Below are 16688 nucleotides of genomic sequence, written 5' to 3'. Positions count from 1 at the left end.
ACTTTGAAGGGGCAGTGCCCTCTAAAGCAGCTGAGCATCTCATCAATGGTGAGGTGTACCCCTGGTTTATACAATAGTGGAAACCTATCATTCACTTTGTTGAAAATATCACGGATTGCTGTGACCTTGTTTGCTTCCCTTCTTAGCTGGCGGGTACTTTTGTCATCAAACCTTATGATTGCAATAAGTTCCTTGAAACGTTCTCTTGCCATAATACCCTTGTAAACTGGCCGACCAATTATGTCTGACGAAAGATCGTGTACACTGACAGAAGTGTCCTTATTTGCTCCCATAAGTATCAGGATTCCTATAAAGGCGTACAATTCTTTCTCATTAGTCAAAGTAACGTTTCACCTAACTGCCTCTTCATTTGAATGTTTTACTATAACATCCACGATGTCAGGCGTAAGAAGTAACTTCAAGGCTTCTCCAGACGAATGGTAAACACCAGCTGGAGTTACTCCTGCCTGCTCTCTTACTGTATTAGCAACAGACCTCCGAGAAATTCTAGGCTGTGTGGTTACGTACCTTCTTCCAGACTTGGCCACAATAACATCCTGATGGTCACTGCCTGAAGCTGCGCTATCTTCTCTAACATCCACATCACTTTCCCGATCTGAATCATACTCCATAACACCATCCTCATAGTCACTTTCACTCCCTGAGTCAGAATCTTCATCTAAAATTCCATTCAGAACTCTTTCTAAAGACGAGTCACATATTCTTTTAGTCATTTCTAAGTCTGGGTGTGAACAGTAGGGAACTGCACTAACTCACTGCAAGTTTACAAGATAAATAACAGCTGACTGACATCAACAATCACTAGCTCTGAAAGTAAACCGATTGTTGTGAATATCAAGAATACCAACCAACAAGAAACTAACTATCATTGTTGTAGACATGAGAAATACGAAATCCTACTAAGGGAAATTTTCTATAGCATGGAATCCTAAGGGAGGTGGGGTTTGTAGGACCCATAATAAGTTTATTTACTTTTTCTTTCAAAGCAGGAATTTTCTATAAACTATATTGACACTAACGTTTCATAAATAGCCAACAAACAATAACTGAAAGGGAATAGGCCTATGTAGTATGAATGTTACTTGGGCAAAAGCAGGGGACATAAAAAAATTGTGGGTTCAACGAACCCCCCTCCCCCCCTTAGGCGTCCTATGGTGTAGCTCTAAGTCTAGGGGACTGATGACCTCAGATATTAAGCCCCATAGTGCTTAGAGCTATTCGAACCATTCGAATTAATCTTTCGTAATCTTGAATTACAGTAGACAACATTCCATTAGAACTACTGACAGCCTTGGGAGAACCAGTCCTGACAAAACTCTACAATCTGGTGAGGAAGATGTATGAGACAGGCGAAATACCCTCAGACTTCAAGAAGAATATAATAATTCCAATCCCAAAGAAAGCAGGTGTTGACAGATGTGGAAATTACCAAACTATCAGTTTAATAAGTCACAGCTGCAAAATGCTAACACGAATTCTTTACAGACGAATGGAAAAACTGGTAGAAGCCGACATCGGGGAAGATCAAATTGGATTCCGTAGAAATATTGGAACACGTGAGGCAATACTGACCTAACGCCTTATCTTAGAAGAAAGACTAAGGAAAGGCAAACCTACGTTTCTAGCATTTGTAGACTTAGAGAAAGCTTTTGACAATGTTGACTGGAATACTTTCTTTCAAATTCTAAAGGTGGCGGGGGTAAAATACAGGGAGCGAAAGGCTATTTACAATTTCTACAGAAACCAGATGGCAATTATAAGAGTCGAGGGACATGGAAGGGAAGCAATGGTTGGGAAGGGAGTGAGACAGGGTTGTAGCCTCTCCCCCATGTTATTAAATGTGTATATTGAGCAAGCAGTAAACGAAACAAAAGAAAAATTCGGAGATGGTATTAAAATCCATGGAGACGAAATAAAAATTTTGAGGTTCGCTGATGACATTGTAATTCTGTCAGAGACAGAAAAGCACTTGGATGAGCAGTTGGATGGAATGGACAGTATCTTGAAAGGAGGATATAAGATGAACATTAACAAAAGCAGAACGAGGATAATGGAATGTAGTTGAATTTAGTCGGGTGATGCTGAGGGCATTAGATTAGGAAATGCGACACTTAAAGTAGTAAAGGAATTTTGCTATTTGAGGAGCAAAATAACTGATGATGGTCGAAGTAGAGAGGATATAAAATGTAGACTGGCAATGGCAAGGAAAGCGTTTTTGAAGAAGAGAAATTTGTTAACATCGAGTATAGATTTAAGTGTCAGGAAGTCGTTTCTGAAAGTATTTGTATGGAGTGTAGCCATGAATGGAAGTGAAACATGGACGATAAATAGTTTGGACAGGTAGAGAATAGAAGCTTTGAAATGTGGCGCTACAGAAGAGTGCTGAAGATTACATGGGTAGATCACATAACTAATGAGGAGTAATTGAATAGAATTGGGGAGAAGAGGAGTTTGTGGCACAACTTGACGAGAAGAAGGGACCGGTTGTTAGGACGTGTTCTGAGGCATCAAGGGATCACAAATTTAGTATTGGAGGGCAGCGTGGAGGGTAAAAATCGTAGAGGGAGACCAAGAGATGAATACACTAATCAGATTCAGAAAGATGTAGGTTGCAGTAGGTACTGGGAGATGAAGAAACTTGCACAGGATAGGGTAGCATGCAGAGCTGCGTCAAACCAGTCTCAGGACTGAAGACCACAACAACAACAATCTTGAACGTCGAATCTGGTGAATTTGAAGAAGAGACTCTACGGCAGCAATGACTGAGCTGCAGACGATGACTAACATCGGCGCTGGCTGACTACTAAGCGCGGCTACGAACTGTAGACTAGCACAACTGCACTTCACTCCTGCTACACATGAAGTGGCCTAGCGGCGCCTCGTGGAGAGCACAAGTACTGCGACTGGCTGTGTACTCTGTGGCTAGCACAGACGTTCTTCTGTTCCGTTTATCGAGAGAATCGCATCCGACGGATCGATCTCTCAGGCGGCGGTGTGGTCGTATGACTGACGACATCACCCACGTCTCTGTCGGTACCTTGCATAACCACATTTACTATCTTCCCGTACGTCTCGCAGCGGTCCGTGTCGCAAAATATGGTTATTCTGGCGCTTAACAAGTGGTCACGTTAATGTGACTGGGCACTGTATTTTGGAAGACGTTGGTGACATGTAAGTAGCCATAAAAAAGTTCCCTTTGCGACTCTGCTAAAAACCTGCGTAATACCGGCTTTAAAATCATTATCTTGACAGAAAATCACGTGACTATATTATATTTTTTTTCTTCTCCTCAGAGCTGGACGGAGAGAGAAGACACTCCTCCATTTTGTATCCTTGGTCCTGGATACCAGGACCCACTTATCTATACGGTCTTCTCGTAAGAGTTTACAATAAACTTCTTTTCTCACGTATCACGAGATATTTTTTCATGCTCCGATCGGTGCGAGATGGACTGGAAACCACAATGAAAATTAAAAATATTGCATGTACAACATTTAACTTTACTTTCTAGCTAACATACTACCTAGTCGCCGCTCCGACTTAGACATTTTTCCTAGTGTGATACCAACTTTGCAATAATCTCGTCTTAGAATGCAGCCTCCTGTACTTTCTTCCAATTCCCTGCGCTGTTCCGGAGCTTGTTGTCTGAGCCAAAATGCTGTCCTCCTAGCCAGTCGTTCATGTGAACCAAGAAATGGAACTCAGAGGGAGTCAAGTCCAGGATGTATGGTTGGTGATCAAACACTTCCCATCGAAAACGCTGCACGAGTGTCTTTGTTGGACCTGCAGTTTGCAGCTGAGCATTGCCCCTGAAGAAAGACACACATGTTAAGTTTTGTGGGCTGCATGGAAAAGACAGAGTTCGGCATGAAGAGATAGAATGATAGTACTTGCTGGGAGGAAGGTTTATCTGTTTAGCAAGAGTAATAGAAAGCAGATTTCGGACTACCTAACAGATCAAAACTACAAATTTCTATTCCGACACTGACAATGTTGAGTGTTTATGGAAAAAGTTCAAGGCAATCGTAAAACGCGTTTTAGACAGGTACGTGCCGAGTAAAACTGTGAAGGACGGTAAAAAACCACCGTGGTTCAACAACAAATTTAGGAAACTACTGCGAAAGCAAAGAGAGCTTCACTCCAAGTGTAAACGCAGCCAAAACCTCTCAGACAAACAGAAGCTAAACGATGTCAAAGTTAGCGTAAGGAGGGCTATGCGCGAAGCGTTCAGTGAATTCGAAAGTAAAATTCTATGTACCGACTTGACAGAAAATCCTAGGAAGTTCTGGTCTTACGTTAAATCAGTAAGTGGCTCGAAAAAGCATATCCAGACACTCCGGAATGATGATGGCATTGAAACAGAGGATGACACGCGTAAAGCTGAAATACTAAACACCTTTTTCCAAAGCTGTTTCACAGAGGAAGACCGCACTGCAGTTCCTTCTCTAAATCCTCGCAAAAACGAAAAAATGGCTGACATCGAAATAAGTGTCCAAGGAATAGAAAAGCAACTGGAATCACTCAACAGAGGAAAGTCCACTGGACCTGACGAGATACCAATTCGATTCTACACAGGGTACGCGAAAGAACTTGCCCCCCTTCTAACAGCCGTGTACCGCAAGTCTCTAGAGGAACGGAACGTTCCAAATGATTGGAAAAGAGCACAGGAAGTCCCAGTCTTCAAGAAGGGTCGTCGAGCAGATGCGCAAAACTATAGACCTATATCTCTGACGTCGATCTGTTGTAGAATTTTCGAACATGTTTTTTGCTCGTGTATCATGTCGTTTTTGGAAACCCAGAATCTACTCTGTAGGAATCAACATGGATTCCGGAAACAGCGATCGTGTGAGACCCAACTTGCTTTATTTGTTCATGTTGTTGTTGTTGTTGTGGTCTTCAGTCCTGAGACTGGTTTGATGCAGTTCTCCATGCTACTCTATCCTGTGCAAGCTTCTTCATCTCCCAGTACCTACTGCAACCTACATCCTTTTGAATCTGCTTAGTGTATTCATCTCTGGGACTCCCCCTACGATTTTTACCCTCCACGCTGCCCTCCAATACTAAATTGGCGATCCCTTGATGCCTCATAACATGTCCTACCAACCAATCCCTTCTTCTCGTCAAGTTGTGCCACAAACTTCCCTTCTCCCTAATCCTATTCAACACTTCCTCATTAGTTATGTGATCTACCCATCTAATCTTCAGCATTCTTCTGTAGCACCACATTTCGAAAGCTTCTATTCTCTTCTTGTCCAAACTATTTACCGTCCATGTTTCACTTCCATACATGGCTACATTCCATACAAATACTTTCAGAAATGACTTCCTGACACTTAAATCTATACTCGATGTAAACAAATTTCTCTTCTTCAGAAACGCTTTCCTTGCCATTGCCAGTCTACATTTTATATCCTCTCTACTTCGATCATCATCAGTTATTTTGCTCCCTAAATAGCAAAACTCCTTTACTACTGTAAGTGTCTCATTTCCTAATCTAATACCCTCAACATCACCCGACTTAATTCGACTACATTCCATTATCCTTGTTTTGCTTTTGTTTATGTTCATCTTATATCCTCCCTTCAAGACACCATCCATTCCGTTCAACTGCTCATCCAAGTCCTTTGCTGTCTCTGACAGAATTACAATGTCATCGGCGAACCTCAAAGTTTTTATTTCTTCTCCATGGATTTTAATACCTACTCCGAATTGTTCATGAGACCCAGAAAATAATAGATACAGGCTCCCAGGTAGATGCTATTTTCCTTGACTTCCGGAAGGCGTTCGATACAGTTCCGCACTGTCGCCTGATTAACAAAGTAAGAGCCTACGGAATATCAGAACAGCTGTGTGGCTGGATTGAAGAGTTTTTAGCAAACAGAACACAGCATGTTGTTATCAATGGGGAGACGTCTACAGACGTTAAAGTAACCTCTGGCGTGTCACAGGGGAGTGTTAAGGGACCAATGCTTTTCACAATATATATAAATGACCTAGTAGATAGTGTCGGAAGTTCCATGCGGCTTTTCGCGGATGATGCTGTAGTATACAGAGAAGTTGCAGCATCAGAAAATTGTAGCGAAATGCAGGAAAATCTGCAGCGGATAGGCACTTGGTGCAGGGAGTGGCAACTGACCCTTAACGTAGACAAATGTAGTGTATTGCGAATACATAGAAAGAAGGATCCTTTATTATATGATTATATGATAGCGGAACAAACACTGGTAGCAGTTACTTCTGTAAAATATCTGGGAGTATGCGTGCGGAACGAATGAAGTGAAATGATCATATAAAATAAATTGTTGGTAAGGCGGGTGCCAGGTTGAGATTCATTGGGAGAGCCCTTAGAAAATGTAGTCCAACAACAAAGGAGGTGGCTTACAAAGCACTCGTTCGACCTATACTTGAGTATTGCTCATCAGTGTGGGATCCGTACCAGATCGGGTTGACGGAATAGGTAGAGAAGATCCAAAGAAGAGCGGCGCGTTTCGTCACAGGGTTATTTGGTAACCGTGATAGCGTTACGGAGATGTTTAGCAAACTCAAGTGGCAGACTCTGCAAGAGAGGCGCTCTGCATCGCGGTGTAGCTTGCCGTCCAGGTTTCGAGGGGGTTCGTTTCTGGATGAGGTATCGAATATATTGCTTCCCCCTACTTATACCTCCTGAGGAGATCACGAATGTAAAATTAGAGAGATTCGAGCACGTACGGAGGCTTTCAGACAGTCGTTCTTCCACGAACCATACGCAACTGGAACAGAAAAGAGCGTTAAAGACCGTGGCACGTAAAGTGCTCTCTGCCACACACTGTTGGGTGGCTTGCGGAGTATAAATGTAGATGTAGATGTTGAGATTCTATTATTCTAACTCTCTCTAAGTGCTCGCTGTGCGCTCGGGACTGGAGTGTGCGACGTGATGCGATCGATGGGCATGTCAGAGACATTCCACTGCACATGTCCACAAAGCTTAATCGGATTTTCACTTGTGAATTTCTCGACTGAAAAGAGCTTGAAAAAAAATTGCTTTTGTGTTTTCGGTTATTCATTATCAATTACTTTTGTTAACATCCTTCGGTAATAACAAATTTTCTTTTACGCATTCGCGGTTATTCACGTTTCACTTCCATACAATACTTGCTTCCAGACATACATTTCCATATTGCTGTCTAATACCAGTTGAGATCTTTTAAAAAACAAAATTTCTCTTGCTTGTTTCAATCCATTTCTGATATTTTCCTTACTTTTGGTTTACGATGTAATATTTCTACCTAGATACGAGAATTCATCTACTTGTTCCACTACTAATCAGGCTGTAACTTGTATAATTGCACATATGTTTATATGTGGTACCTTAATATGTACGCACATCAGTGCGTTGGTTGTTTTATCTCTGCTTCGAACAGTCTTCCCACAAACGTAACTGCATCACTACATGGACTACCCCTGTCAGGATAGACTATTGTTTTGCGCCCACGCATTCAAACTGCAGCCTCTGACCTGCTGCCCATTGGAAAATAAACATTAATGGCCTAGTCTTGGCACATGTGGTTGGAGGTCCTACCCCACTTAAAAGCATACGATTTGTATTAACTGTAATTAGCAATCTTCAAATGACCTAAATACTGATAGAATGTTGTTCAATACATCGTCGTCAGTCACCAACAGAAATATCTTGACTCATACCCTTTCACCCTGTGTAGGATGTATGAAAAACGGCTTTTCAACTTTGGAAACACATTTTGTTTCATTTATTTAACCTACATGGATTCCGGGTCATTTTATAGAAAAATACATCGAATTTTTGCCAAATTCCTAAACAGGTTAAAAGTGAATTCCGTTGATTATGTGTCACACATCCCATCTGATGTCGATTTTTTTACCAAACTCGCTACAGCGTGTCGGGTATAACTTGTGCAATTGTGGAATAGATTCTAACTCCGAGTTCTGATAGAGAAGCTGGTAAGGTTGGAACAAACAATGTAACGCTGACGATTCCCCAAAAGAAAACGTCAGGAGGTGTCAGGACCAGTAAATGTGGGGACCATGCAATTGCCACACCGCAGTCCATCTACATACGTGGAAAATGGACATTTAGGAGATGCCTTACCAAACTGTCAAACCCTGATCTACCTTCCTTCAAGATGGAGAAGATGACACCAAGTCTGCATGTCTTATGAATAAATTTGTACGAATTTTCAAAGCTGTAAAGTCCTTTTTGATACATGATATATTTTCTATTTTAGTTGTTCACATGCACCCATCGCAGCAGCTGAGCTCGTTACAAAGCCCGGTTGCGGGACAGGGTTTGAGGGAGTGGGAGGATAGATCCCTTGGAGTAACGAGGGGGGGTCCATATGCCAGCCAGCATTTAGGCGATTTTCCACATGCACCAGGCTCTTAAAAAGTCCCACCTCAGTTACACGAATAGCAGAAACTTTGAAACATAACATTTCACCAGGCTACGTGCAGTAGTGGTACACCAAGTACCTGAGGCGTATAGGAGAGGAAGAAAAAACTAAGAATTCGTGACTCCCTTCCTTGAGGTGTCAGAGATCCTAGGCAAGCTGCCACCAAGATACGTCCGATGTTTTATAGTTACACAGATGGTGAAGGTAATTAGAAGTGAGAGGATACTGGTACTGTTCTACGTATTTTGAGAGAGGCCTTCACTCGTTTCGTATCTCGTTTTAAAGAGTGGGTAGACGTTTCATTTCTCTACAGTAATAGCCACTTCGTCTTTGTACTGAGCGAGACTTATACTCTCTATTGGCATGTAGATATAGGCTTTCCAAAGTTGAATAATGAAAATGCTGGGTTAGTTCCTTTGCAAAGGACACTGGCGTTTGCCTTTCTCAACCCAGCAAAATTCGCGCTTCGTCTCTAAAGATGTTTTTGGTGGTGGTACAGTAAGTAACAATTTTCTTGAAACTTCGTGGCAGATGAAACTCTGTCCCGGACCGAGAATCGAACCTGGGACCGTTGCCTTTCGCGGGCAAGTACTCTACTTCCCCTGGCAAATCTGAACTGTGTACAGGACCGAGTTCCGAATTCTAAACCTTTGTCTTTTCCGGGCAAATGCTCTAGATCTCCGAGGCGGTAGGTAAGCCATGCCTCTGCAATAACTTTTCCTCCAGGAGCGCTAGTACTGCAAGTTCCGGACAAGAGCGTCTCTGAAGTTTAGAAGGTAGGAGATGAGGTACTGGCGGAAGTAAAGCTGTGAGAATGGATCAATGAGTCATGCTTGCGTAGCTCTATCGGTAGAGAACTTGCCAACGAAAAGCAAAGGTTCCGAATTCGAATCTCGATCCGGCACACAGTTTTGATCCTCCAGGAAGTTTCATAACATCGAGCACTTCGATTCAGAGTGAAAATTTCGTTCTGAAACAAACATCTTTTCTTTCTAAATCGATCTTTTGTTCCTCAGCACCAGTTGCTGTGGCTTTACAGAATATCGGTGAACAATTAATATTTTGTTAGAACCCAATAACCTGGTAACAATGTAGCTTTCTGTAGTTTAGCTAAATTACAGTTTCCGACCGTTTTCAGACATGGTAGAACCCCCACAAATGTGACGCAGAATGTCCATATGAATTGTATGTTGAAGGAAAATATAAAACTATATTCATACCTCAGTAAGTAAAAGTATTAAAGTGGCAGTGGAATTTGAATACATATGTATAAAAAATTTTCGAAAAAATAATAAACGTAATTAATTTTTAATTTGTGCTTTACAGTATTTACGAATATAAGTGATTAATGCTAGCTTCCACAAAACCACTATTCAAAAATTTTTGTTCCAGGCAAATGTGTATCGTTTCTCTATTTCCTGGGCTCGAATTCTACCAAACGGAGATACAGATATAATTAACCAGGCAGGTCTGGACTACTACAACAATCTCATCAATCTGCTGCTGGAAAATGGGGTCCAGCCACTGGTGAGTAGTCCAGCTTCAAGACTGCAGTAATACCGCTTAGTAATTAGTTCTCATACATAATATGTGCACTTTGTACCTGCCAGACATCCGTCATCTCTGCTGTTAGAAATGAACATTTGCGTGCGGTAATTATTAGGCTGTTATAAAATATACCCATGGGAGTGCTGCTCCGGGCTGTAAAGTTGCAAATTCCCGTATGATGAGCTTCACAACTGAATATTTCTTCAGATTTTTCTTGAGTAATAAATAACTGATTTTTAATATTGTTGTGCCAGAGGTTCGAGGTATTCTCAAACTAGCATTGACAATAGTTTCAAGAAATCAACATTAAAAACGTTATTTCACGCTCACGCGAGTTCAAGAAAATTAAGCATGTTGTATTTTCAATCAAATCGTTCATCGTCACGTTGAATTTTTGTAGCAAGCAAACAATCTTAGTGGGGGCCTTAAGTACCATTTACAAACAATTCTGGACGAAGATGGTTGATAGTCTTTTAATTATTTACATTTTTCTTGGAGGGTGCAGCACAATTTTCGGATAGATATTTCTTTTGAACTATACACCTAAATAACACGCATTTCACTGCCATAAAAGCACAGCTTCAGTTCAACACACAGTAATAAAAATATATGTTTTACCAATATTTATTTTGTAGGCTTCAAAAGCAGTTGACATGGGGACCGTCTAGCTTTGCTTGACTAGCGCTGAAATTATCGATACATTCGTTGGCCACATAGGAAGGTCCACGTTATTAACAACTTGAACGATAACCTCAGGGAGAAGATTTGTGCCCGGTACGTTTCTTTTGCAGGTAACGATGTACCACTGGGATCTTCCCCAAGCACTGCAGTACATTGGCGGCTGGCCGAACCCCATTCTGGCAGACTATTTCGTCGAGTACGCTCGGGTTCTCTTCGAGAACTTTGGCGATAGGGTGAGTCTTACAAAACGAAACTGTCAGATAACTGTTTCATCCATTATGGTATCCCTTTTGAGGGTAGCGACTGCTAGTCTACATGAAAATATACAGTCTGAAAATTTTACATTAAGCGCTTTGTTTTGCGGTGATTTCACCACTATTATCAAGTTAAGTGTATCTTTCGTATCATCACTCTTAATGGAAATCATTGATGAATTTTTATAGCAGAATGCCATCTAGCACCTGACGAGGGTGTTGACGCTGAAAAAGTAGTGGAAACAAAGCGTGCTTATGGTACGTTCCTGAAATTATTTACCAATTCTTGCAGCCGAGACTGTACAACTACCCACCCAGTCAAGTTCAGTGTTACTTTAAGTTAGATAACTAATTGAAACGTTTCTTCAAGGTGACCCTGTTTTCAGCTAATGTGAATATAAGATTTCATAGTGAAATTTACTGAAGGAGTCTGCATTCTCATGTACAGAACTCTTGTGACTGATGCAGAATCAGTAAGACTCAAAACAGGAAACTGAAAAGCAGTCTCTTGAAAACGCTCAGTGTTGTGGTTTCAGAGCATTCTCACGTACACATCTTTGTTTTGATATAGCGAACATGGGAGAAAACTCGGTAATGGCCAAAAGTGGCATTGCGAAAGGTTACAGGAAAAGCCCTTCCGTGTGAATATGTTCTAAGACGGTACCATAGACCTATTGGTTAGAGTTGTTCTGGGAATAATTGGACAGACGCTATGCTCATTGCCACTCGATTTCACAGAACAAAGTTAATTCAGAAATGAAACCTGTCACGGCCTCTGGAGTACCATAGCGAAATCGAAATAAAGACAACGAAGCTGGGTGCAGAACAGAGTAAATTCTCTTACAAAAATGTCCAAAATCAAAATTCTTCTTTCCGTCTCTCTCCAGATGAGGGGCCAAATGATTATAGTCGCATTTTTATGTCTGCTGAAGAGCAGTAGGCGTGATGTACTTAAGAGCTAACATAATTTGCAGAAAATTCAGACTACCGTTTGATTATATACAACGCGAACCGACAGCAAAACTGTATTACACATCGGATTTATGCGCAATTCGATAAAGGAAAAGCAATATGTAAGTTCAACGTCCCTTTGGCCTCTAGGTTTAGACAGATAACACGGGTTCGTCCGAAAAAGGGCTTGAGTGCTTGACGTAATGCATGGAAAATAAACAGAGGTGCTCTTCTAGTACACAACTTAATCTTTTTAGGCACGAAATAGTTGACAAATGATACGTAACGACTTTTATAGTATACGATTCATTAACGCGACCAAGCATAATGGAATCGTAGCTGTACATTTTGTCAAGCCAACAGATTAAAATGGCATAATTCGTGACAAAAGTACTTAAATCGACGGGTAAAACTCTTGGAAGGACAGGAGGGCTGCACAAAAGCAGTGAAGATGCTCATAATGAGTTGAATGTACATGCTATTAACGATGCTATTAAGCAGTGGAACAATAGCTGAACACAGAGATGGACGAGAAATAAAAAAAATTAAAAAAATAAGTGATAACGTAGTAGAAGAAATCACGAACTACAATGCAAAAGCAGTCAGACACATAACACGACCTAGGACACAGTGGACATAAAGTCTGGAAGTCGGAGCTAGGAGATACGAATGCCTTACACACAATACAGTGAGAGGCTACTTTTTAAATTGCATGCGAACAGATTGCAAACATTTGAAAGTCACATAAATTGCTCTGTTTCCGCATTACGACGACTGTACTGTACTGTTTGCCTCCCCCCCCCCCCCAACATGCCTTATATAATCTGCGCAGCTAGCGCTGCCACCTGTTGTCTGAGAGCGGTTATTGCACGTTGACGTCGGAAAAAGCTGTGGTCACGTTAAAGTGATAGGACCACGTAGTTCAGTAGTTCTTACACGATGGCGAGGAATCAGGTTTTTTTTTTTCCTTTACTGAATTTCGATTCCCCCCGAAGGGGGCGGGCTGGCAGCAGCTTATTGCGCTGATCTGCAGTCTACAGACTTTTTAAAACGTAAGAAGAAGGTAAGAAACAATAAAGCAGGCGATAAAACGGTGTAAAACGGCGGAAAATTGTTGAAAGTTAAAACATAAAGGGAAGGGTTGGCAAAGCGAATAAAATACTCAGGAAGCAGACAGGTAACATAATAGACAGACAAGTAAGAAAAATGGCGACAGTCTGGTTTCTGTTCGCAAGAGATATAAAAGTCACACCCAGCGACAGTATGATGTCCGTTCGCAACACTTCGAAAAAGACACACAACACTGAGCACTCACAGTAAACACTGCACCAAAATGTCGGCACAAAGAGGACACACCATAGCCAAGGGCAGATGGGGGAGAGGGGGGGGGGGTGGACCTGGACGGTAAGGACTCATAAGGGGGGGGGGGGGGCAGGGGCAGGGCAGACGCGAGAGGGAATGGGAAAAGGCAGAGGAGGGAAGTGCAAGAGGACTCCTGGGCGAGATGGGGGCGCGGTATCAGGCGACAATGTTTCCTATCAAACGATAAAGTTCGTAATGAAGTAACGGGCTTCGGAACAACAACTGAAGTCATACATGGTGTCCAGCAAAGTAGTCCCTAATTTCTAAAATTAAATATCTCGAAAACTAAGATCGATAGAGGAGCGTAACAGACGATACGTTTATTGTGAAAGCTGCAGGAATTTTATACAGAACTTATACTGAAGTTCCGAAATAGTTCGAAAAGTTACTAACAGATGGCGCTGTAATCGCAATACGTAGTGCCCATAAATAGTGCGCGCAGCTAAGAGAGATCAGTTCCACTGTTCAAACATGAAAGCAGTTTAGTGTACCGAAGCAAGAGGTTGAACTCGTGTATTCCATTGAACAATGTGTTTACTGTGCGGAAACAAGGCGCAGTTTGTAAACATGATTTAATGTTCCAAAAGCGCCCAATGCGGAAACCATTCACGAGCTCCTCGCCAAATTCCAACGGACAGACAGCGTGGCTGATTTTCTAGCGAGGAATGTTGGCTCTGGGCAAACCGTAGCTCCCCTGAAAATGTTGCCACGGTTTCTGGAATCATTCAGCAAATTCCAGTGCAATCCATCCGAAGAATAAACAGGAGCAGAGACTAGGTTGAAGCTTTCGAGAACGCAGAAAATACTAAGACAGGGCGTACACATATTCCTAATCAAAATTCAAAGCCACCAGTGCATACCTATACCAGACGTGCAACAGTGGGTTGACTTTGAGAACCAGGTATTCATATTGACTTATAATGAAGGATTTGATCTTAGTTTCATCTGGTTGGCAGATGAATCATAGTGCCACCTGAATGGGGTCGTGAATAAAAAAAAAAAAAAAAAAAAAAAACCTGGCGATTTTGGAGTTCCCAAAATCTCCATTTGTGTGAAGCGAAACCATGGCATTCTCCCAAGGTTACTGGTACCATTGCGGTAGGCATCAGAGGTATTACTGGCTCCTCCTTCATGCGAGAGACGATCACTAGTGAACAATACGTTTTAATTTTGTAAAAATTTGTCACCACGTATCTAGCGTTGTAGGAAGATGCAAGTTGGGGTGGGTCACATCGCCCTGAACAGCTGTCTTGCTTTCTTGATAAATACATCGGGAATAGAGTCATTGCGTTGAATCATTGCAAATCTACTGCACAGGGATGTCCTGACCTACACATTCGCCTAATCTAACTCCTCATCAGTACTTTTTGTGGGCGAATTGAAAGACACTGTCTACCGAAACCACGAGCTTGAATCGGCAATCCGTGTGGTATTTGATTCTATTTCCGTTGAGACTCTATACTATTTGATGGCAAATTGCATTATTTTCTTGTGCCACCTCCGTGTTGCGATTGGTGGACATTTAACAAGGATTATGATGTTACTGCAAAGATTGCTTGCAGAGGACGAGTTTAATCATGCACGCTGATACTGTTCGAGCTGCACAGCGTACAGCGTCCTCCATTAGTAGCTTTCCGAAATAATCCGAAACTTCTACATAGCTTCTTTATAAAAGGGTTTTATCATTTACAGTAAACATACCTTTTGTTGGGCCCGTCTATCAATCTGAGTTTTTGATATATTTTAAAGTCAGAAACTCCTTCACTGCACACCCAGAACAACTTTATGGATTACAAAGGTCAATTAATGATCACATACTTCTTTATTAAAATTGATTTCCGATTTCGACTTTGCAATTCGATCTAAAATTAAGGAAAAAATAAACGAAAACACATAAATAGTTTTAAAAAGCACGAAAAGGGAGTTATTAAAGGTGCGAATAAAGTGAACAAATAACCTAATGATAATAGCAGCGAGACGTAGGGGTGCGGTTAGTCCAAATGGTTCAAATGGCTCTGAGCGCTATGGGTCTTAACTTCTGAGTTCATCAGTCCCCTAGAACTTAGAACTACTTAAATCTAACTAACGCAAGGAAATTACACACATCCATGACCGAGGCAGTATTCGAACCTGCGACCGTAGCGGTCACACGGTTATAGACGGTAGCGCCTAGAACGTCCGGTTAGTACACAGAAGAAAAAGCTCATAGAATGCATGTTTATCGACGAGATGAAATTATACAATGGCCGGCGCATTGCACTGATTGGATCGTTTAGTCTATGGTAAGCCACGGAAAGATATGATATTCTACTATGGTTAGTAGCATATCGTCTGTAGTTCAGAACTTTTCGTCTACTTCAAGGTTAATAGTTCGGAAGAACCTCTGACATAGCCGACAAAATCTGTTGTAAAACAATGGAACATGTTTTATGTTAGTATATTATGAACATATTGGAAAACGAGAATCTCCTCAATAGGAGCAACGTTGATACAGCAAACCGAGGTCTTACGAAACCAAGCTCCATCTCTTCATCCATGGAATCTACGGCGTTGTGAATAATGGCGTCCAGGTTGAAAGCAAGTTTCTTCATTTCCGAAAGCTGTTCGATAAAATTCTGCAATATTTATTAGAGTGTAAAATACAAGGTTACGTTGTACTGAACTGTCTTTATGACCGGCTTGATAACATCCTAGAAGGAGGCCTCAGAACATCTTTCTTAACAGGACGTTATCGGCTAAAGCAAAATTACCTGTAGGTGGACCTGAAGAGATTCCCACGTAAACGTTTAGATTTAATAAGTGCATTAAATCTACTGAAATAAAATCAATAGACCAATGGGGAAGAAATCAGTGAAAAACTCCGGAAGGCCCAACGGTGTCATCCTGAGACCACAGGCGTCACGGGATGCGGATATGCAGGGGCATGTGGTCAGCACACCGCTCTGCCGGCCGTATGTCAGTTTACAAGACCGGAGTCGTTCCTTCTGAATCAGGCAGCTCCTCAGTTTGCCTCATAAGGGCTGAGTGCACCCCACTTGCCAATAGTTCTCGGCAGACTGGATGGTCACCCATCCAAGTGATAGCCCAGCCCGACAGGGCTTAACTTTGGTCATCTGACGGGAGCCAGTGTTATCACTGCGGCAATGTCGTTGGCAAGAAATCAGTGAAGAAGACATAAAACGAAACCGTTCAGATGTGCTGAACCTATAGTGTAAGAAACATGTAGTGACAAAAGAAGCTAACCCAAGGCTGAACAGGAACCGAGATTCTCTCATATCACAAGCATTCACCAAACTAATGTTCCATTAAAACTACAGCACGTACACTTGATCCTGATTTTTTAAATGAAATTTGTTTACAAAGAATAAACTTTACTATAGCAGATAAGTGTAATTGGCCGCACTACATTTTTCCGTGAAGAGATTAAAATATACTTCCGTCTCACCCATTTCTTAAGTAAAGTAAT

General features: G+C 41.7%; 1 protein-coding gene across 1 annotated transcript in view; it reads left to right on the top strand.

The window, feature by feature from the left end:
• Positions 1-16688, top strand: part of LOC124622882 (myrosinase 1-like) — a 96067-nt gene that overhangs the window by 24283 nt on the left and 55096 nt on the right. Inside the window, exons 3-4 of the mRNA XM_047148675.1 lie at positions 9819-9953; positions 10766-10888. Of these exons, the coding sequence (XP_047004631.1) occupies positions 9819-9953; positions 10766-10888 (258 nt within the window). The remainder of the gene's footprint in view (positions 1-9818; positions 9954-10765; positions 10889-16688) is intronic.

This window comes from Schistocerca americana, chromosome 7 (assembly GCF_021461395.2).
Source record: "Schistocerca americana isolate TAMUIC-IGC-003095 chromosome 7, iqSchAmer2.1, whole genome shotgun sequence".
Taxonomy (NCBI): domain Eukaryota; kingdom Metazoa; phylum Arthropoda; class Insecta; order Orthoptera; family Acrididae; genus Schistocerca; species Schistocerca americana.
This window is presented reverse-complemented; position numbering and strand designations above follow the sequence as displayed.